At 52.0% G+C, this 23,416-nt stretch overlaps 1 protein-coding gene and 1 long non-coding RNA gene across 2 annotated transcripts in view; one reads left to right on the forward strand and one right to left on the reverse strand.

Moving 5' to 3' along the window:
- Window positions 1-23,416, reverse strand: part of CSF1R (colony stimulating factor 1 receptor) — a 34,525-nt gene that overhangs the window by 9,852 nt on the left and 1,257 nt on the right. Inside the window, exons 2-10 of the mRNA XM_003900353.3 lie at window positions 18,793-19,050; window positions 18,078-18,362; window positions 16,133-16,269; window positions 15,314-15,473; window positions 11,093-11,285; window positions 8,211-8,326; window positions 7,933-8,053; window positions 7,624-7,814; window positions 5,894-6,009 (exon numbers count right to left, since the gene is read on the reverse strand). Coding sequence (XP_003900402.2) covers window positions 5,894-6,009; window positions 7,624-7,814; window positions 7,933-8,053; window positions 8,211-8,326; window positions 11,093-11,285; window positions 15,314-15,473; window positions 16,133-16,269; window positions 18,078-18,362; window positions 18,793-19,050 — 1,577 coding nt within the window. The remainder of the gene's footprint in view (window positions 1-5,893; window positions 6,010-7,623; window positions 7,815-7,932; window positions 8,054-8,210; window positions 8,327-11,092; window positions 11,286-15,313; window positions 15,474-16,132; window positions 16,270-18,077; window positions 18,363-18,792; window positions 19,051-23,416) is intronic.
- LOC116274971 lies at window positions 894-16,237 on the forward strand. The gene is made up of 3 exons (XR_004183857.1): window positions 894-1,036; window positions 15,276-15,507; window positions 16,125-16,237. It is a non-coding gene; the product is annotated as an uncharacterized LOC116274971 (long non-coding RNA).

A 23,416-nucleotide genomic window follows, 5' to 3' on the forward strand; every position in this document is an offset into this window, starting at 1 on the left:
ATTTTTAAGTGTATGGTTCAGTAGTATTAAGTAAATTACATTTTACATTGTTGTACAACCAATTTCCAGAGCTCTTTTCATCTTGCAAAACTGAAACTCTGTTCCCGTTAAAGAGCAACTCCCCTTTGCCTCCTCCAGCCCCTGGCAACCATGATTCTGCTTTCTGTCTCTGTGAATTGTACTGCTCTAGGCACTGCATCTCAGTGGACTCACACAGCATGTGTCTGTTGGGATTGTCTTATTTCACCCAGCATAATGTCTTCAGGGTTCATCCATGTTGCAGCATAGATCAGAATTCCTTTCCTTTTTAAGGCTGAATAATAATAGCCCATCCACATACTTTCTTGAGTGTCTATTTGTGTCAGGCACCGCTGATTCAAAGTTGAACAGGACAAAGTCCCTGCCCCTCCATGGAGTTTGCATTCTAGTGGCTGAGAGAGGCATTAAACGCAAATAAATACATATGTAGGAAATTCTCAAGTGGTGCTACGAAGAAGATAAAGATAAGTCAGGGAAGGGCCCCTAAAGAGCCCGCCATGTGACCATCAGAGGAAGAATTTTCCAGGAACTGTGCATGGAAATACTGTATACTTGACATGGGAACGATCCTGCCAAGTTTGAGCTACAGGAAGGCAGCCATCATGACTTGAGGGAAGTAGGGGGGAAGGTTCCAGAAGCAGGAAGGTCTTGAGGGCTATGATAAGGTAAGTGGGTTCCCTTCTGGGATTTTTTTTTCCAAGACAGGATCTCTGTCACCCAGGCTGGCATGCAGTGAGGCAGTCTTGGCTCACTACAGCCTCGACCCCCGAGGTTCAAGCAATCCTCCCACCTCAGTCTCCCAAGCAGCCGGGACTACAAGCGTGTGGCACCACACCTGGCTAATTTGTGTAGAGACGGGGCTTTGTCGCAGCCTAGGCTGGTCTTGAACTCCTGAGCTCAAGCAGTTTGCCTGCCTCGGCCTCTCCAAGTGCTAGGATTACAGGCGTGAGCTACTACACCTGGCCAAGCAGCAAGAGACCCTGAGAGTTTGACACAGGTGAGTCACCATCTGACTTTTTTGAGACAGGATCTTGCTCCTTCACCCATGCCGGAGTGCAGTGGCACGATCATAGCTCACTAAGCTCAAACTCCTGGACTCAAGCAATCCTTCTGCCTAGGCCTCTCAAAGGGCTGGGATTATAGGTGTGAGCCATCGCACCCAGCCTTGTCTTTACCTTGTTGAGAGAGAGACAGACCCTGCCCACTAGATAGATTCGGGAGGACCAGGACCTTTGGAAAGACCCGATTTCCTTCCTTAGGCTCTCCATGCTGTTACCACCCAGCCAGGGGAGGCACAGCCCTAGGATGTGGGGAGGAGGAATGGCTGCCCCTGTTTCTTGCCTAGAGGGCAGCTACTGAGGGGGAGCACCATGCTAAGGGTTGCCCATGAGAAGTGCTGATGGAAGACCAAGTTGAGGGAGAAAGTGGAAGCTGGGCTGGGGCGGTGGAGGACACTGAGGCCTTGGGTCAGCAGAGCAACTCTTTCCGGCCAGGCTTTGAGGATGGGACCAGTTTGGCTGTGCCTGCAGCTGGGCTCCTTCCCTGGGCACCCGAGTTAGAAGCTTAAAGGAAGTGTGGGCCGGTGCTGGGGAGGAGGCTGGCCTTTAGCTGCGAGTCGTGGTTGAGAGAAAAGATTCCAGTCATGTCCTTTGCAGCAACATGGTGCAGCTGAAGGCCATTATCCTAAGCAAACTAACACAGGAACAGAAAACCTACATACCACATGTTCTGACTTATAAGTGGGGGCTAAATATTGAGTACGCATGGGCATAAAGATGGCACCAACAGACACTGGGGGCTACTAAAGCAGGGAGGGTGGGAGTAGGTGAGGGTTGGAAAACTATGGGTACTATGCTCAGTACCAGGTGATGGCATCCATATCCCAAAACTCAGCATCACGAAACATACCCATGCAGCAAACCTGCACATCTACCCCCGAATCAAAAATAAAATGTTGACATTTTTAAAGAGAGAGAGACGGAGAAAGATTCCAGCTAACCGTCAGGAAGAACTTCTAGCTGGTAGTTAGGGAGAAAAGACTGCAATTAGAAATGAGGAACTAACTTCCGGGCTCTGATTCAGGAGGGTGGACTGCAGATGAACTTCAGAGCCTCTGTGGTGTAGCTTGGGAGAGAGGCTGAAATGGGACACAGGGCGAAGAACTTCCCAAGCCTCCGAGGATCCAAATCCTGCCCGTGGGCACCTTCCCAGCCCAAAAGACAGCCACAGGGCGAGGAGGGGATTCTTCAGCCTCTCCCGGCCACTTCCATCTCTAGGAGCCTCTGTGGCCAAGACTGTTTTTTCTCCTCACCACTTCTTGTTCCTCTGTCACTCTGCAGCTGGGCTGAGTCAGCCCCTCCCTGCCCCCAGCTGGGCAGGGGGCACTGTTGAAAGGGAGGGGATCAAGGAGGAAGAGGTTTGGCTGGATTCTCAGATCTCTGAATCCTAGGCTCGTATTCCTGGAAGCAGACCAAGCTGCCTTCCGCCTGCCTCCAGAACCCTCCTCTGCCCCTGCTGGGCCTGTAAACCTCCCAGGGCACCTGTGCCATCCCTGGAAAGGGCTCATGGGCATCTACCCAGAGGCAGCCTCTCTTCCAAAGAACTATGAGTGAGATCAAGAGGTGGGGATGGGCCAGGCTTCCTGAGAAGGGTGGACGTGATTGTCATGATGGCAGCGAGTTCTTCCTGAGCTCTGCCTGGGAGTGGGGCGCTGGGCTAGATACTTGAAGCACATCACCCCATTGATCCCTTGCAATGGGCCTAAGCTCCAGGTCCACCCCGACTTCCTCCCTTCCTCCCCACCAAAGGGGGCATGGAGACCAAGTCCCAGTCCCCTCCCCATCTAGGCCTGCTGGTTCTGGGTGGGTGGATGTTCTCCATCCCAGGAAGGTGGCGATCTGAACAATTCCCAGTGGAATCTTTGGGGACCCTCCTGTCCCTTCTCAGAGCTCAGTTCCAGCTCCCAGGATCGTGGTCCCTCCAGCGGCCTCCCCGGACCCTCGCTTCTCTGCTGCCTCAGCCATTTCCCTGTGTGCCTCCTCCTCCAGGGGAGCCTGCTGACTCCTGCCCTTTTCTCTTCCCCCACAGCCCCCCTTGTGGTCACTCCGGGGGACAGAAAGGTGATGACTCAGCCCTGAGGCAGAACAAACCCTCCCCACAGGCCACTTCTTTCCCCAGGCCTGGGCAATGAGGAGAGGCTGGGCTGAGTCCCTAGTGAAGGAGCAAGGCTCCAAACCTCATGGAGCAAGGCAGAGGAGGATGGGAGGGCAGGCACTGAGGCAGGGGCATGACCATCCTGACCCCTCAAAGTCTGGTCCCACGGGTGGACACCTCAGCCTGGAGCTAAAGGGCCTGTGAATGGGTATAGGGGAGGAGGGTAGCTGCAAGTCTTCTCGAGGCCTTGCATGGGCTCCAGGGGCAGCTGAATTTCCTGGACAGGAAGTGTGGAGGTGACATGTTCCAAAAATGGTCCCGTAGAGAGAAGATACAGAGTTCCTAAACCACAGCCAAGGGGGCTGGCCAGCCCAAGGCAGAAAGGGCTGCAGGGGGCCCTAGGCCCTTCTCTGGAATCTCTGCATGGCTGTCCTGGCAGCTCTGTGGACACTGAGGCAGTTTTCAGTTCCATGTAAGGAAGAACTTTGCAAAAACTGGAGCTGCTCAGAGAAGGAACGGGTGGCCCCAAGGGTGAGTAAGGTCCTGTCCCTGGAGGTGGGTGGGTTGGGCCAAACAACTGCTTTGGGTATGTAGTCAAGGAGATGATGCCCAACCTCAGACCTCCCCCTCCCTTCCACCATCCCAAGATGCATGAGCTAACTCTGGTTCCCCAATGAACTTCCTCCTGGGACAAAAGTGTGCAGCTCCTATCACGGAGACTGTCTGCGTCCAGCACCCCACTCAGTCCTCTATGTGCGTTGTGGTACGGGATCCCTCACAACAGGCTGTTAATGATCCCATTTTACAAATGGAGAAGAAACTTAGACACACCAACTTTCCCATCATCCCATAGCCAGAACTTGGCAGAGGCAGTATTTAGACCCAGATTCACTGAAGTCCAAGTTTCTGGTTCTTAAAGTAGACCACCAGTGGGCTCTCGGCTTGTCAGAGGAGGAGGGGTTGTTAAAGAGCACCCAGACCCATGGTACAAGAGGGGAAACTAAGGCCCAGAGAGGACAGCGAGTCAACCGAGGTTACATGGCAAAACAGTGTCAGAGCTGGACCTAGATCCTGAGGTCTTGACCGGGGATGCCCTCAGGGCAGCCTTCTCATGCTGGGTGCTGGCAGGAGTAGAGAGCCCGATCCATGTGCCCCTAGGGCTCCCCCAACATGTCTCCCACCCTGCCCACTTCAAGCCTTCTTCTCACAAAAGCCCCAGGGAGGTGTGGGGAAGAAAAGGTAGCCAAGGGGACGCAAGATGGGTCATTCAGCCCCTGATCACAGCACTCCCTTGTTCAAACCCACTGACGGCCTTGGACTGACAGGGTGGGGTCCAACCCTTCAGACCCCCAACCCCACCCTGGTCTTCCCCTTGCCTGCCCCTCTGCACACTCTGCCCTCTCCCCTAGAGATACCCTTTCCCTGAGTCTCATCTCCCCTGCTGCATCCCTCATCCTCCAAAGCCCGTCCCACCAATGCCAAGCCACCTCCTCCAGGCAGTCTCCCTTACCCACCAGCCTGAAAAGTGCCTCCGCTTCTGACCTCCCACAGCCCTCTGGCCTGGTCCTCTCAGCTTCTGATCACATTGCACATGGTCTTTGTGTGGTCGGGCAGGCGGTGGAGGCCATGGGCTCTAGGGACAGAAGCCCCTGGGGCCCAGTGCCAATCATATCCCCCAGCCCCTTGGGGGGGTTTCTTAACCTTGCTGAGCCTCAGCTTCCTGATGGGTAAGATACTGACTAGTATACTTCCTGCCTCCAGCTTCTTGTGAGGGTAAAATAAGATGAGTCAATGTTTCATGTAATGATTGGGACATGCTTTGGAGTGAGTCCCCCACTCAGGGTTAAAAACCAGACTCTGCCTTTGACCAGCTGTAGACAAGGGCAACTGTCCCAAACCTCTCAGAACCTCAGTTTACAATTCTGTAAAATGGGCTAATGCTAGCTGCATACAATGGTTGCTGAGGGCATTAAATGAGATGACGCAGGTAACATGCTACAGAAAAATACCCCTCAAATCACTATCATATACTGAGCAGGCAGTGACAGGGAGCATACTACCTGTGCAACATGCACTAAATGGCAGCTTCGACTAATAGGACAGTAACATGAAATAATGAAGAGGATGGCCACAGGCTCTCGCCTTCACTAGACCATGTGCTACTTAGGGCAGGGCTCAGACCTAGCCCAGGGGACACCACCCTTGTATGTCCATTTCCTCTGTCCCGTGCTGGGTGCCAGGACACCCCCAGGCTGAGAGAATCCCAGGTCTAGGCTGCCCCGGAATGCCGTTCCTCTCCTCATAGCCTCTCCTCACTCTATAATCCATGCCCTTGCTTTCATGCCTTTTTTTTTTTTGAGCTGGGATCTGGCTGTATCACCCAGGCTGGTCCCTAACTCCTGGCCTCAAGTGATCCCCCTGCCTCAACCTCCCAAGTAGCTGGGATTACAGGTGTGCCCTTGCTTTCATGGCTATTTGATTAGCACCTGTCTCTCGCACTAGACAGTAAACACTATGAAGGCAGAGCTTCAGAGGCCACCCAGCAACTGGCTCATGTTGGCATACAGTAGGCACCCACTAAAGAGCTGTTAGCTGACTGACTGACTGACAGGAGGAGGAAGGGTGAATCCATGCAGCCTGGGGGTACTGTCCAAATCTGGCTCACTCAGACACCTGGCAGCCCCACTGCGCTCCGGCTCACCTGCTTATACTTGTACAATAGCAGCAGGAGCAGCAGCAGCAGCAAGGCCATGACGGACATGCAGGCGACCACCACCGGTGTGAAGAGGAACTCATCCGGGGGATGCGTGCGGGCTCCTGGAAGGCATGAAGCAAAGCAGTGAGCAGGCAGGGGTGCCTCTGAGCCCCCTCCCTGATGAGGTCAGGCCTGCACACTGCTTGTCACACAGTGGGTGCTCAATAAATGCTTGTTGACTGAATGAAGCGTCCCCCACTGGAAGCCTCTGGGGCCTCTCCTGCAGACCCTCCCCAAGAGAGGAAGAGGACGGCCTCTCCAGCTCTGCTCATGTCCACCCCAAACCCTGTCCGGAGTCACAGCCTCCTGTTGCTGGGAGTAGGGAGGCTCTGGGGTCATGCAGTCTCACCCTCTGCCAGTGTAAGAAACCTCTCCGCAGGAGCCTGGCCTGGTGCCCAGCCATGGCTTGCGTGCATACCCTCAGTGACGGGAGATGATGAGCGCACTACACCTCCAGGAAGCTGGGTCAGAAAGGCCTTCTGGAGGTCACACTGCAACCTTCCTCTCCTGCATTTCCCCTGCAGCTTCCCGGCATGCCCTTTGGAATCACACAGCCCTTCTGAGGGTCTAGAAAGCCAGGCTTGTGGTCCCCAGGCTCTCCTCTTTCCTGGATCTATAATCCTAGTTCTTGTGATGTTTTGGAGGACATAATTTCCACTTCCTTACTCAGATCAATAACTTAGGTCTGCAGTCAAATTTCACCTGTGCCACTTAGGAGGTGTGTGACATTGAGCCTAGGGAAAATTGTATTTATTTCCTAGGTTTGTAGGAGTTAATCGAGATAATCCCTGTAAAGAGCTTAACACAGTGCCTGGCGCAGCAGAAGCCTTCAACAAAATGTTGGCTTTATTATAATATACAACCTCCAGCAGTGAGACCCAGAGTGGCCACAGGCACCTGCATGCAGTTGGACCCCGGTAGCAGTTGTCCAAGGTCAGCAGCTGGGGACACGAGTGACCACCTCTGAGCCAGGCAGAGGCCAGGGTCTGGCACACAGTGGGTACCAGAGCCTAGCTGTCAAAAGCCTGAGGATGCTGTGGGCCTCTGAGAACCACAGAACTAGCTGGTGAGGAGTCTTTGTGTAAAGCAGAGAGCGGCAGCCTGTGTTGTGCACAGGGCCGGGCATCATTCCCCGGAGCAGCCTCTTGCACAGCAACCTCAAATGGATAGACTGTGTCTGGAGCAAGAGGGGAGAGTTGGAGAAGGCCGTTGTGAGCTGGCCCTGAGCTGGAGATGAACTGTTTCCTTGCTCATTGCCTGCCTCCTTGCTCATTGCCTGCCTCCCTCATCAGACTCTAAGCTCTGGGGAGGCACTGCTTCCTTGCATAGGGCACGTCCCTGGCACATGGCGCATAATGCCTGCACATCCTCGTGAATTAATGCATGAGTTAGAGTGCAGGGATAAGAGTGGGGGCCAGTTTCTTCAGGCTGCTTTCTCTCCGCTTTCGCAGAGACTGCTCCATCCTACTGCTTCAGGAGACCTGCCGGGCAGGAGGGGCTTGGATTGGCCCAGAGAGGTAGATCTTGGTATTGCTAGGATCTGCTCCAAAGGTGGATCTGACCCCAGCTCCCTCGGCAGGGTGGGTTGGGGGTGGGGTGGGCAGTTTCCAGGACCGACTCCTGTCTCCACCTAAAGGAGCCGGGGTGGGGTAGGGGGTGCGAAGGCTCCCGCTCACCTGCAGAGATGGGTATGAAGGCCCAGGAGCCACTCCCCACGCTGTTGTGGGCCCTGCACTCATAGGTTTGGTTGTGCTCTAAGGTCTCAGCGGTCAGCAGGCTCTGCACGGTCACCTTCTGGAAGGGCTCCTGGCTCAGGACCTCAGGGTGTGGGTCATCCCAGACCTGCAGCACTTGGGCCTCATCGCACCTGGGAAAAGCAGATTGTGGCTCAGAGCTTCAGGGTTCCCAGTGCCAGCATGTCCCTCCCACTCACAGGGTGCCCAGCCCCTGAGCCCAGGTGAGGGAGGTAAGTGGAGCCCACTTACCTATCAGTGTGGCCAGCGCACTGCAGCCATGTCACGTTGGGCTGGGGGTACCCAGAGGCAGCACACAAAAGGGTGCCAGAGCCATTGATGGAGGTCCATAGGACACTTACCTCTGGGGGATCTGAGGAAGAGACGAGGAGGCCCCAAGTCACATTCTCCCCGCCACCTCCCAACCTCCCAGTCAGTACCTCCTTCCCTGTGCCCTGCCCCCATCAACCCCATCCCTCCAGGCAGTCCCAGGGACTCCACCCCAGGCGGCACTCCGCCCCAGCACTCACATCGAAGGGTGAGCTCAAACGTCAGAGCTCTCCAGCCTCCTGGGTTTCTGGCCAGGAAGGAGTAGCGGCCAGCCTCAGAGGGCTTCAGGCGGGGCAGAGAGAGGGTGAAGGTGTGCCTGCAGGAGAGAATCAGGTGGTCTTGGTGAGCCCCAGCCTAGTATGGCCCCTACAGGACTGCAGTCAGATAACAGCCTTAAAGGGGTTTATTTTAGTTTTGGTAAAATATCCAGGGCCCAATGGCCTTGGGTAAGCGAGGTACTCAGGCAGGGTGCCATTGAGACATGCAAAAACCATCAATCCTATTTCCTCAGTTGGTTTTCTTATCTGAAAGTGTTTTTTTCCTGAGGTTTAATAGCGGTGATGTCTTCATGATGCTGGGAGGCATGTCACAGGTCCCCTGTGTTGACCACTGTCACTGAACTAAGCTTTCATGAAAGCTGCAATCCCTGCTAAAAATCCCTGAAGTGCCAACCTTGCCAAGAGGGACTGAGAAAAAGACAAGAGGCAGGATGTAGGGCCCTGGGTTCTAAGCCATGTTGCTGCAGAGACTGGGGTTCAAGTCCTGGTGCTGCCGTTTCTTGGCTGTGTGACCTTAGACAAGTACTTAATCTCTCTGATCCCTCATTTCCTTTGCTGTGAGTGATATCGATGGTAATTAATTAACAGGCTTGGCCTGAGGATTAAAGGGATATGTATTTAGGGTGCTTGACACAAAATTTGACTCTTTGTGGGCATTCAATTTAATGGTACCGTTTATTACAGAAAAGGCTCGGGAGCGAAAACTGACAACAAAAATCATCTTTGGCTGATTCTGGGAATTTTTTTTATTCTTTATCTCTATTTTACAATTTGTCCACAATGAACATGTGTTGTTTAGGTAATAAATACGTTTTTTAAAAAGTCCCCCAGTTCACTGTCAAAATAAATAAAATTTTAGAAATTATAGCAAATGGCCAGTTCTTGCTTGGGAAATGTCTGCAGCTACTACTGGACTAAAATCCATGGTATTCAGAGAGCAGTCTCATCCAGCCAGACCCTGGGCATATAGAAGCCCTCTGTCCAGGTCAGTTCTTGAGATACCTCCACCCCTTTAACTAAAAAGAATTGGACTTTTTTGGAGGATTGAAAGTCACCATTATGAACACACCCACCACATGAACTAAAATTCTGTGGCTGTTCGGAGTCCGGGCTTGTCTGCCTTATGCTGAAAGGGCCCAGACTACTGTGTTTTAGGGGATCTCGTGTTCCTTTCCTCAATGCCTCTGTGGCTTATGGACCCATTAAACCCATCCATGGACCAGCCCCCTCCAAAGGGCGTACAGATTCCAAATTCACAACTTCTGCTTTAAATGAGAGGAAGACAGAGACCTGGCCAGAAAGGACCAGAAGGGAACTGAGAGGAGGAAGGTGAGGACAAGAAAACATCCTTGTTGCTTCTGACAATTGGCAAGCAAGATTCTGGGAATTAGTGAGGTTTGTGCTTCCGGAGCTAGAACCAGAATCCCAAAGAGTTTTGGAATTAGTCTAAGGGATCCACACAGGGATGACAAACAGATCTCTCATGAGCCAATTATGCTGGAAATACTGCCTGGGGCCTGTGTTGAGGAGGACTCTGAGGCCACATCTACACTCTGCAGAAGAGAGTTGCAGAAAAATGAATGAGAGTGCGTGTGGCATGCACACCACGCATTCGCTACCCTTAATCAGGCTGTACTGTCTCATTCTGAAAGGGCAGGGTATGAATGATTATTTTAGGCCAGGCACGACGGCTCACACCTGTAATCCCAGCACCTTGGGAGGCCGAGGCGGGCTGATCACCTGAGGTCAGGAGTTCTCGGAGACCAGCCTGGCCAACATGGTGAAACCCTGTCTCTACTAAAAATACAAAAATTAGCCGGGTATGGTGGTGGGCATCTGTAATCCCAGCTGCTTGGGAGGCTGAGGCAGGAGAATCACTTGAACCCGGGAGGCTGAGGTTGCAGTGAGCCGAGATCATGTCATTGCACTCCAGCCTGGGCAACAAGAGCGAAACTCTGTCTTAAAAAAAAAAAAAAAAAAAAAGAAAGAAAGAACGGAAAGAAAGGAAAAGAAAAGAAAGAACTATTTTAATACCTGAGTTAATACCTGGTATAGCTGATATGAATGTTCTTCTTAGGGACAAAGCTTTCTTATTTAGAACCTACCTGCTTAAGCCACTTTGGATGAGAAAGTAAGACCCCAAGACCACAGTTCATAAGCAGACAGGAAAAAGATTTCTAAAATGTGTGTGTGAAATACACAGGATTGTGGGAGTGGAGAGATGCAAGAAGAGGGGGTGTCGAGTTATTATAGATTGCACTTCATGGGAAGAGTTTTGAGCTTACGGAGAAGAGCAGCCAATGAGAAATTCTCGGGGCTAGGTTAATACACTCCTTTAAAGAACATCTCATGTATCTGTGATTATGTGATGTTAATTCCCTCTTCCCCTCCCTCCAAGCCTGTGTATGTGGCAGATAACTTGGGCAGTCATTATCAAGAGGGTGTCTGTGAGTGGGGCTGTTTTCTGCATTTAGATTGGCCCCAAGAGAGGAAAATGAATGAAACTGAGGGTTCTTGAGGGGCCATGAGAATGCACACTCCCAAGAAATGGTAGAACCCTTGGGTGGGGCGTTGACTATCCCAAGGATGTGGGATGGAGAGGTAAGTCAATTTCATCCGGAACTCAAACACAGATAACCAATATTGGGATTCCATGAAATCAGGGAAAGTGAAGCCCAGAAAGGGACAGGGACTTGCTCAAGGTCATACAGCAAGGTTGGGACATGAGCCAAGTGTCCTGATTCTTGCTGAAGCATCCCCCATCTGGCTATAGGGCTGTGTAGATGGGAACTGATAAGTGGTACCTGTATGTGTCCTTGGTGGTAGCATTAGCAAGCTTAGGCTCAGGCTGGTGGTCAGAAAAGGGTCCCAGGTAGGTCCAGTTAAAACCTTGCAGGCCTGGGTAGGCTTCCACCATGACTTTGAGGTTGAGCCCCTCCCCCACGGTCACCTCCTGGATGAGGTTCTGCTCAGAGCTCAAGTCCAAGTAGGCACTCTCTGGAAAGCAGAACACATAAGCATCTGGCATTAGTGGGAAGATGTCCTGGTTTATTTGTCCATTTTGTTATCCACCCATTGATCCAGTCCCTGAGCAGCTATGTCACAGGTATACAGTCCTCACCACCACCCAAGACAGGTCCTCTAACACCCCTCTTCTCACCACCCCCTTCAGAATCGCTGGATCAAAACTTTTCTCACTGAGGCCCTAGGAGAACCTGGGCAAATTCCTATCCCCATTTGTGCCTCCATCTCCTTATTTGTGTAATGAAGAGATTGAATATAATCTGTGATTTTCCAAGTTTTTGAAAAATTTTTGGCAGCAAGAAAAAATACACATGTGTGCATGCACACACACACACACAATTTCACATGTCCTCATCTATTTCCCTTTCTTCTGGTCATAAGTCAGTCAATGCAGCTCCCAAATATAGCTCTGGAGTAGGTGTGTAACCCAGGCCAGCCAGTGAGGGTACTCTGTCCCCTCTGGCCCAGTGATTGGTTTGGGTTACCATGAGTCCATAACACTCAATTCCATGATTTTTGTTAAGACTCTGGGAAAAGAGAAGCCCTTATTTTACTGGTATTGCTAGGTCAGATACTACAAGGCAGACAGTCAGAGTCCTACAAGGGGAAAGCCTTCTGGGGGCTAGGCCCAAAAGGAAAAAGCAGAGCTGAGAGTTGGGGAGCCATAGATTCTTTCCAGCATCAGCTGAACGCCTGGATCCAAGTGTTCCTGAAGCTGATATCCATGAGCTTTTTAGCTATAAGGAAAAAAAAATCCCTTTAATTAGGCCAGTTTGAGTTGATTTCTGTTACTTGTATCTGAAAGAGTCCTAACTAGTTTCTCTTTTTTTTTTTTTTTTTTTTTTTTTTGAGACAGAGCCTCACTCTGTTGTCCAGGCTGGAGTGCAGTGGCGCAGTCTCAGCTTACTGCAACCTCTGCCTCCCAGGTTAAAGCGATTCTCCTGCCTCAGCCTCCTGAGTAGCTGGGACTACAGGTTCCTGCCACCATGCCCAGCTACTAACTAGTTTCTCCTAATGAAATTTTGCACAGCTTGTAATCCAGCTGCTCTTGTTGAATCTCAGGCAAAGGAATTGTGGCAAGAACCCCAATTCACTCAGCCTCTCCGTGCCTGTCATGGTAGCCCCTGACATGCCTTCTTAAAACCTCAGGGCTCTGCCACAAGCCTTAGACTAGATGATTTCTAAGAGCTCCTCTCCTTACTCTATTCTGTCTAAAAATCTGAAATTCACCCTTCTACACTGACATATGTCTACTCAAAAGCCCCCTATGGCATCCCGTTGCCTCCATTATTCAGCTTGGCATTCAAAGCTCTCCTCAATCAAATCAGGTCTCACTGTGCTCATCCAGCCCCTTTCCCTCTTCCTTCCTACACACACACACACACACACACACACACACACTCAACGCTCCACCCATCTGGGTCTCCTAACATCCCTGAACACACCACAGTCATTCCAACCTTGGAGGTTTTGCTCAAGCCATTTCCTCCACCAGGAATTCCATCCTCCTCCTTTTCATTATAGAGGCCCCTTTATCCTTTAATACTCACCCCCATGAGGGAGTCTCTACTCAGTGCTCCAGGACGCACGAACCTCTCACTCCACTGGCCTTTTGCTGCCCTTCCAGACTACACACTCATTAGGCACCACATCTGCACTGCTTCATGCGTCTGGTTCTCCCTCCAGGTAGCTTTCTTCTCTCTCCAACTAGTCTGTGAGCTTTTGGGGGCAAGGCTTTCTCTTCTTCTCTGTCTCTCTCAGCAGTCCATCTATTATTCATCCATTCATTCATCCATTCATCCATCCAAACACCAACACTTCCTGCTACCTTCACCATTGCCACTCTAGTCCACCCACCATCAGCTCCAGCCTGGACCACTGCGGTAGCCGCCTCCTTCATCTCCCTGCTTCCATCCTTGTCTCCCTACAGACAGTACTCAATGCCCAAGAAAGCTCTGTTAATTCTTGTTACATCCAACCCCACCATGTCACTCATCTGCTCAAACCCTCCCACAGCTCCCCATCTCTCTCAGGAGAAAAAACCCAAGTTTTTACAGTGGCCTCCAAGGCCCTGTGGGATCTGCCACCTCCCCACTTTAACTCTCTGACCTCATCTGAGACCACATTTTTTCTCGCTGTCTCCCCGCAGCCACACTGGCCCACTTGTCCCCTGAACACGGCAAGCACAATCCTGCCACAGGATGGAACTCCCTTCTCCAAAATGGCCACATGGCTTGCTCCTTCACCAAGTTAAGTCTTTGCTCAAATATCAGCTTTCCAGTGAGATCTTCCTTGGTGACCACCCAATCTGAAGCTGCAAATGCTATATCATTTGTTTTTTAATAATTTACTTGGCTCATTGCCTACCCATTCCCAGCTAGAGCACCCACTTCATGAGGTCAGGGGTTGTTGTATCTGTTTCATTTTTTTTTTTTTTGCAGCTGTATCCTCGATGTCTAGAACAGTGTTTGGCCCAAAGTGTGAATGAACATAAACACTTATTGAGTGACGACTGTATGCCTGTACTAGAAAGCAGACAGGATTAGAAGCCATAACTGAAGGACAATTCTTGTGCTTTTGCTCTTCTTCCCCTTTACCCTGCCAAAGCCCCCAGTGCATAATGGGGTCCACAACAGAGCTCACAATCTACTGCAAGTCATGCATGTATTCTAGGGTAGCAATGCTCATGATTCTCATGCTCCTCGCCACCTCTGTCTCCCATAACATTCAACACATGAGGCACAGCCAGACCTAAAGGCCTCAGAGCCTGCTCCCACTCTGATGAGCTCCTGCCTTGCTTCAGGGTCCGAGTCCAGTGACTGCCACTGCCTGCACCCAATCACCATAGCCAGAGACCTGGAGGTCATCCTTAGCTCCTTTCTCTTCCTCATCCCTACATCTTAGACTCTTCCACACACCACTGGCCATCTTCAGCCTATTCTCCAGCCTCCAGGCTCCCATCCAACCCACATGGTACCAGACTGAGCCTTCTCAGATACTATCTTCTAGTGCATACTTGGACAGCATTTCCTATGTCAGACCCTGTTCTAAGTACTATCTATCTATCTATCTATCTATCTATCTATCTATCTATCTAATCTAATCTAATCTAATCTATCTTCTATCTATGAAGGCAGTTACTGTTAATATCTTCATTTTACAGGTAGGAAAACTGGGACACAGTGGGGTTAGCAACCTGCTAGTCGTTGGCAGACTCAGGTTGGAACACTGCCCTGGAGTGTGTACTCCTGACCACCACACAGTGCCTCCTCTGTGCAATCTGACCCCATCACTCTCCTCTTTACAATGAGCACCCAACAGGTTAAGATGCAGTTACTCTCTCACTTTAAGACACCTTTACCTCTGGCTTCTGCTGCCTCCTCTGCTCCCCTGTGGCCACTCCTCACACCACTCTACATCCGACCTGTTGTCAAGTTCTTTCAGTGTTCCAAATGATCTATGCTCTCTTTGCCTTTGAGTCTTGCATATGTTCCTCCCTCTGCCAGAAGCGCTGTTCCCCTTCCTTTCCCACCCTTCTGCCCAGCTAACCCAGCTTTCATTCTTCCCAGTTTAGAGGCCACCTTCTCCAAGCCTGGGTTGGGGGACTCCTCAGTGTTCCCAGGACACCCTGTGCTTCCCCCATAATCACTGGGCGATCATTGTCTTTTCATGTGTCCATAAAGGAATGCGTGAAAAAATGAACAACTGCAGTCCAGTAGGGAGCTACTGGACCCCAATCCCCAAACAAAACAAAAAATGGCGCTAAGGTGTACCCAGTGCAGCCATACAATGCAAGAGCTCCAAGGTGGGAGAGAGGTCCCAGGACAGGGTAAGGGAGAGCTCCTGGAGAGTGGCTCCTTAGCCAGGCCTTGGATAAACGAACTCCGGCAGAGATATCCTCAGCAGGTCTCCTTCCCTGACATCAGCTTCCTCCTCAAAACCCTTCTGCTCCCACTCCTGCAGAATCCCTACTGACCGTCCACCACCACCCTGATGCTTACCTACGACCCGGAAGAACATGGAGGTGGAGTGCTTGCCCTGCACGTTGCTGGCCACGCAGGAGTAGTTGCCGGCATGTTGGAAGTCTACTTGACCGAGGCTGAGGGTCAGGACTTTTTGGTAACGGTTATCGTGAAAGTCAGATCGCTGAGGGATTGCGAGCTGCAGCCAGAAGGAATGGAGATGTTATACCAAGGTAGTTTAGGGATTAGAGAGATCTGGGTTCCAATCCTCAGCCTTTAATTACTATCTGCCTGTCCTCTGAGCCTTGTAAGATGGGGCTCCCTGCCCCCAAGACTGTAGTGAAGAGTAAATGAGATATGCATGCAAGTGGCTTAGGGCTGTGCCTGGAACACGGCAGGCACAGTGGGAAGGGAGGGGGCTCTTAGGGGCAGCCCAGCGTGATTCCCTCCTGGAATCCTCCCTCCCCCGCTCCCTGTCTCCCAAAGTCTTTCTGAAATAGCTGTTATATTCCTGGGCCTCAAAGGTGGCCTAGGAAACCCTTGCTAAATAGAAGTGAGCTCACCTCTGGGTTTTGTCTAAAGGCCGGGGCAAAGGCCATGTGTCAAGGGGACACAGAACTACCTCCCCCACTGACCCCCACAAAGTTCAGCAGCATAAGCCTGAGTCCTGGTTCTACGTCAGCTACTGACTGGGAGTGAGATCTTGGGCGAGTCTATGCCCCTCCTGGAGTCCGAACTGTGCCTTCAGCTGAGACAGCCGGTTTGGAGTGGGGGGCCCATGACTCCACCGTGTAAAACCTGGTGTGCTGGGAGGGTGGCCTTCCTTGTGACTTCACCTTGTGATCCGCAGGGACTGACCTTGGTGGTGTTGTGTTGGAGGAAGACATCAAAGTCAACGTCAATGTTGCTGGCTGAGCACACGATCTGGGCAGCCTCCCCTCGAATCCGCACCAGCTCTGCAGGCACCAGTGTCAAGGCTGGGGGCCCTGGGATGACTGAGACCGGGGGAGAGATCCCTGAACACCCAGGTTCCCTGAATGTGATATAGCTGTTGCTCTCCTCCCTGCCATGGGCCAGGCCACACTGGCCAGGCTTCCCCCACCACTGCCCCATCCCAAATCCTGGGAGGCAGCCTTGCTGCTTCTACTCCCCCGACTGCAAGTCCTGTCCTATATAGGCCTTGGAAAGTCTACTTTCTCCATCACCTCTACCCCTTCCCAGTCCCGTCACCATTCTCCACTCTGGACTTCTGTACCAGTCTCCTCAGAGGCCTCCCTGCCTCCCTCCGAGCCTCCTGCACCTGGACTCTTCACCAAAGTGACCTCTTACAAATATAAATGGGACCATGCCTCTCTCCTCTGTAAACATTAGGGGCTTCCCGTTACTCTCAGAAAAGAAGTCAAAGTCCTTTCCATACCCCAACCTGTTTCTGATCGCCCTGACAACCCCACCCCTTGTTCACTGCATGCAGCCCCCTGCACCTTTCCTACCACAGGGCCTTTGCACTCACCTTTCCCTCCTAGAATGCCTTTCCTCCCACTCTTCAAATGGGAGGCTGTTCTCATCCTTCAGATCTTTAGCTCAAAAATTCCTCAGCGAGGCCTCTGTGACCAGCTGATATGAATTAGCCTCCCCAGCACCCCCACGCCCTCCACTCCCCCAGCTTGGTTTCTTGCTCATCACGTTTGTATTTACTTTCTATTAAATAGTTAGACTGTAGTCGAATGTCAAATCCATGACAGGAATATTCCAGCAGCCGGCAAGATGCCTGATGCACAGTAGGCCTTAAGTTCATATTTATGCCCATTGCTGCTGTTGAAAGATAATCTAATCCAGATTCCTAAGGCCCAGGGATATGAAAGGACTCCCCCAAGGTCCCTGAGGGGGATCAAGGCAGAGCTAGGGCCCAGGACCCTTGGCTCTTGGCCAACCCAGGGCTCTGCGGGATGAAGTGCCAGGAAAGAGCCCTAACGGCCTCCTCTGCCCACACGGCTGGGGTCCTTTGACCTCCTGGGCAGGTTTAATGGCCTCAGGCCCCAGGGGCATCGGGCTAGCTAGTTCACTCTGACCCTGGCCCTCGTTACAGGGACTGATTGCTGTCTCAAGCCCAGGTCCTCAGCCTGGGGCCCTGCTTGCTCTCACCAGTCCTCCCAGAAACCAGAATCCCGCCTGCCATCCCAGCAGGGTGAGACTCCACCTCCACTGTTACCTGGCCACTGCAAGAGCCATCACATGTGCCCACCATCTCCTCCCTACCTCTTGGCTCAGCATCCCTCCCCTTCACATGCCCAGCACCTGGCCTTAGGCAGGCCCCGAGTGGGAAATCCATGTCTGAGGCTGAGCTTCAGTCCTTTTTCCATACCTAGAACATTCAGAGCCTGTTCCCACCTCACCACTTGGTACTCACTGTCCCCCTGCTGAAGCAGATCTCTGCACAGCCACCTCCTTCGTGTCATTCAGATTCCAGCTCTAATAAAGTGTTTTCTTCTCAGTGAGGCTTCCCCACCCGACACACTCTTATTCAGCTACCCTGTTGAATGTTTTTTTTGTGTGGCATGTGTAATGACCTGAGATGACCTTGCCCACTGAGTTATTTGCTCACATGTGGTTTGTCTCCCTGCCCCAACACCTTGTCAGTCCTGCCCCATGGATGATTGTGGAACCACTGAGGGGAAGAAGTGAAAGGAGGAGGACATCCTGCTACCCCCCATCACGCCCAGTCCCCAGCCACCACCCGTGTGGCTGCCAGCTCTCTGTCCCCGCTCTCCAGGCCTGGTTGCTGGTCCCCTTGTGCCCCACACACCTTTCTGCACTTTCAGCCGGATGCTGATGGACATCACCTTCCTGCCACCCATCAGGGCACTGCATTGATAGTCCTGGCCCTGAATGAATTTGGCCCTGTGGATGGTGAAGCCGTGCCAGGGCGAGAAGGAGTAGTTGGTGTGGCGCAGGAGGGGCCGGCCACGCAGACGCACCAGCGAGACGCCTGCCTCCAGCACCGGGTCTGTGAGCAGGCAGGGCAGCAGTGCATCCTGGTCCTCAAACACCACCACCTCCTTTGCTAGCACGTTCCAGGGCCGGGCAGGATCTAGAGTAGAGAAGGGCACAGGGTTATAACTGCCCTTCCTCCACTGGGCCAAGGAGTACCTGGACATAGGTGACAGGGAAGTTCAGAGAGGCTGGTCATTCATCTGAGCTCACACCATGCCAGGACAGTTCAGTGGACGCTTCAGCGTAGGGACTCTAGAGTCAGATGCACCTGGGCTCCACTCTAGTCCCACTGTGTGAGGCTGCGTGACCTTGGACAATCTCCCTGCACTTCTAGAAAATGCATCATCATAGACCCGCCTTGCAGGGTCATTGGGAGGACTGCACCACGTTAGAAGCTCTTCCAGGTCCTTGCTCATAGCCAGCACTCAGTAAATGCAGAGCTGAATTGTTATGATTGTTAATTTTAGGGCGCACTGTAGTGGGGCCTGCTGGGCCAGGCCTCTTGGGAGGAGGCTCAGACTCCTCACCTTTGACGTAGAGGTGGATGGCGGCGCTGCCTCCCAGGGGGTCTCCAGGCTCAGTGCAGCGATAGGTTCTTGTGTTTTGGAAGGTAGCGTTGTTGGTGGTGAGGACACTGCTGGGGCCATCGGAGTACAGGGTCCAGTGAGGTGATATGGGGCCATCCCATTCCACACTGCCATTGCCCACACATCGCAGGGTCACCGTTTCTCCCGGCTTCACGACCAACTCAGGGCCACTGGGCTCTATCACTGGGATTCCCTGACCTGGTGGGAGGGACAGCAGACAGAAGTGAGGTCTAGGATGCACCCCTTGGGTCGACCTGACTCTGAGATGGGTGGTAGCCTGGCAGGGATGGTGCTGTGCCATCAAGGGACCACCTTGAATTAGCCCCTGGCCCCTGGTCATAACCCTCAACCTACTCAGGGTTAGATTGATGTCTCTGATGTTCAGGAGGTCCCTTCTCTGAGAAAGGGGGCTTGCAGCTTGCTCAGCCTCTCATTCAGGCCTCTGTCTCCCTGGGGTCCTCAGCCTCCTGCCTCAGTCTACCCTGCTGTGATGACATCTTTCTTCTCCCCAGGAATGAACTCTTTTAACCCTGTGTACAAAGTGGATGTATTTCTACCACCGAATGAAGAAAGAAATGAATGGAATGTTCACAGCCAAGTCCTCTGACTTAATTCATATAGGAAAGAAAAAAAAGAGATGTAGGATCTTAGCCCGGCAGAGTTAGAGAGGTCCCAGGAATCTCCTGGTGTCCCCACTCCCACTGACGGACATCTGGTCTGCAGCACAGTGGGATGGGAGGTGCCGTGCCTCAGTTTCCCCACCTATAAAATAGGGATAATCGTCATACCCACTCATCGCTATGTTAGGCATTTTAAATGCATGGGAAGCCTTTAGAACATCACCTGTCACCAAATAAATGGTTCAGTAAGAGTTAGTCACTATGTTGTTTATTCCTAGTCTACACCCAGCAGCTTACCCCTGCACCCCCACACATCTGTGTTTACCGGGAAGCCAATCTCTTTTAAGGAAAATTTTCTTGAAGGAGAAAAGAGAACTTGAAACCCCTATCAGGCTGTCTGGGAAGAAGGCCCGTTGCCTCTGCAGCGTCAGCATTTTTCCAGGGCCTAAAATAGGGGCAAAGGAGGGAAGTGAGAGCTGATTCAAGCCTCCAAGGGGCTGCCAGGCGCCCCCCAGCCTGTATGGGCGGAAACACATTGTTGGCGTCAGGCTCAGCCCCCGGTTTCCGCTCAGCCTGTGGCCCTTCTACAGGGATGTTCTCACTTCTGCTTCCCCAGCCTCCTAGCCACTGCCCTCTCTCCAGGCAGGGAGAGGGAGTGCCACTTGCGGGGCAGCTGTGAGGCCGGGCTCTGATGCTGATCCACTGGCTGACCCTAGCCATCCAACTCCTCGCTCTGGCCCTTCCTATTCCCAGTGATGGGGGCACAACGACAGGCCAGCCCCAAGGGCTTCGGGTGAATTCAGGGTTTCTCCGTCGTTCTCTGCAAACCCCCTTGAAATGGGAATTCCCCCTGCCCCACCATAGAGCCCAGAATTGGAAAGGTTTTCTCTCTCAAGTCCTTTTGGGATGGCTTAATTCATGTTTTGATTTTGTATTCAGCAGAATGTACATCCCCTCTCCCCAAGACTCTGATCCGCACAAGGGACTGAGTGAATTGTGAACACAGCCAAGGCTGCCACCTGGGGTTGTAGCCTCCTATGCAGCGCAACCACCAGGAAGAGGGACAAATGTCATTTCTAGCAGCCTTTTAACAAATCTCAACAGAGCTGGGGCTACCCTATCACTGCGGCGGCAGTCTCGGGCCCCCAGGCGGGAGTTTTATAGCAGGAAACAGCTTGGAGTGTGGGCTCACACCAACTTGGGTTTGGAACTTGGTTCTTCCCTTGCCAGCTGGGTTAGCTGCTTAACCTCTTTGAGCCTCAGGCTATTCTTCTGTCTGATGGGAATAATCCCAGCTCCCACCCCAAAAACTTCAGCTGGGGGTTGAGTGAGATGATATATAGAACTGCTCCTGCCCTGGGCACCTGCTTTAATTGCTACATTTCTAATGTCCCTTCTGGGCCAACTCTGATTACTCAAGATTTTAACCTTGGATTCTGTGATTCCATTTGTTCCTTTTTTACACCTGCCTCACGCCTCACAGGGGGCTTTTCCCATCCCTTCCCTCAGCCTGTCTCTCTAGACCCTGCCTTGGCCTCCAGGAAATGTGGTCAGGGAGCGATGTCTGTCCTATTTTGTCCTATCCTATTGTCCCAGATATTCACACAGGATAAGGCTGATACCCACAGTTTCCGCAGCCAACTTCCCCTGCTGGCTTGGCTAGCAGGGAAGGAAGCCAGCTTGGTCCCCATCCTCCTTGGGGTGGGGGCATGGGCTATGAACATTAACTGAGGTCCCCTTCTGTGCCTGTCCATTCTTCCCCTCCTCATCTCCACTCCCCAATTCTCCCCATGCCCTACACCTCTCCACTAGCTCCCACTTGCCTGGAAGCCCCTCCATCGTCACTTCCAGAATGTACGCCAATCTCTACTCTTCTCTCCCAACACACACACACACACACACACACACACACTGCACACCAACGCTGGCTACAGCCCCTCCTCAGCCCAGGATCTCATCGCAGTGATGAAGAGCGAGCCCCCCTCTCTCTCTAGAGTCCTCCAGTACCATCCCCAGTCTCCTCACAGTGGCTTCTCATCTACTCACCATTGGTCTACTGGGCTGAAAACTTAGGTTTCCAGCCTCCCCATCTCTTCTTTCTCTTGGGACTGGACCCTGGACAACCATCTGGCCCCCTTCCCACACACCATGCCCCTGGGAAGGGAAAATGAAAACTCCAGACCCTAATTCACTCTGCCAAAAGGAAAAACTCAAGCTGAAAACTGAGTCATGCAAGAAGCTGCCTTGCCTTTTATTCCTAAGCTGATAGCGACAGATGAAGGGTAAAATATCCCACAGGCAGCTCCTCTATGCTCACTTTCCCTATGTAAAGAGCCAATTTACTGAACCGAGATAATTGACTGTTCCCCTACCTGCTACTTTTCTTTTGCAACATGTGGATTACCACAACGTCCCCTTTTTCCCTCCAGCCCACTTTCCCCTTTAAATGTTAAAGCCTTCAAATTCATCCAGAATGGCACAGACCACATAGTATTTTTGTGACTCCATGTTTTTTTTTCTTGCCAGCATGTCCTTAACCTTGGCAAAATAAACTTCTACATCGATTGAGGCCAGGCACGGTGGCTCATACCTGTAATCCCAGCACTTTGGGAGGCCAAGGCAGGGGAATCGCTTGAGTTCAGGAGTTAGAGACCAGCATGGCCAACATAGTAAAAGCCTGTCTCTACCAAAAATTAAAAAATTAGCCGGGCATGGTGGCAGGCACCAGTAATCACAGCTACTTGGGAATGGCAGAATCGCTTGAACCCGGGAGGCAGAGGTTGCAGTGAGCCAAGACTGTGCCACTGCACTCCAGCCTGGGCGACAGAGCAAGACTCCGTCTCAAAAAAAAAAAAAAAAAAAAAAAAAGAGATGGAGTCTTGCTCTATTGCCCAGCCTGGAGTGCAGTGGCATGATCTTGGCTCACTGCAACCTCTGCCTCCCAGGTCCAAGTGATTCTCCTGCCTCAGCCTCCTGTGTAGCTGGAACTACAGGCGCCTGCCACCACGCTCGGCTAAGTTTTGTATTTTTTAGTAGAGAGGGGGTTTCACCATATTGGTGAGGCTGGTCTCAAACTCCTGACCTTGTGGTTTGCCCACCTCAGCCTCCCAGAGTGCTGGGATTACAGGTGTGAGCCACCATGCCTGGCCGCAAGACTCCATCTCAATAAAAAAATAAAATAATAATAAACGAATTGAGACCTGGCTCAGATACTTTTTAGTTTTTGCCCCACAGGCAGGTTCTGGGTGTAAGGATAGGACAAGGCAGTGAAATCAAACCTGTGGGACTCTCTGAGATGATGGGGGTGGTGGATACACTGTGTATGCATTTGTCAGACCTCATTGAACTTAAGAGCCTGTGCTTTCTACTGCATGTAAGTTACACTGCAAAATAAGAAGTCCAGGCCAGGCGCCGTGGCTCATGCCAGTAATCCCAACACTTTGGGAGGCCAAAGCAGGCGGATCACCTGAGGTTAGGAGTTTGAGACCAGCTTGGCCAACATGGTGAAACCTCATCTCTACTAAAAATACAAAAATTAGCCAGGCATGATGGTGTGCCCCTGTAATCCCAGCTCAGGAGGCTGAGGCAGGAGAATCACTTGAACCTGGGAGGTAGAGGTTACGGTGAGCTGAGACTGTGCCACTGTACTCCAGCCTGGTGACAGCGAGAGACTCTGTCTCAGGGAAAAAAAAACAAACAAACAAAAAACAAAGCCAAACACTCAAGCTCAGTGGGATTGCCTGGGCCAGAAAAGGATGGTCAGTGGGCCATCTCCTCATCGGGGACCAGAAGTGCCACAGCCCCAGGGTCCTCCTTTGAAGAGGCCAGGGTGAGGCTGTCCTTTCTCCCCTTCCATCCCCATCCTCTCCCAAGGTCCCTTCGAATAAGCAGGCAATAGAATAGAAATGTGTTTGTTGGGCCAACAAGCCGAGCACAGCAGCCCC

This window comes from Papio anubis, chromosome 5 (genome assembly GCF_008728515.1).
Source record: "Papio anubis isolate 15944 chromosome 5, Panubis1.0, whole genome shotgun sequence".
Taxonomy (NCBI): domain Eukaryota; kingdom Metazoa; phylum Chordata; class Mammalia; order Primates; family Cercopithecidae; genus Papio; species Papio anubis.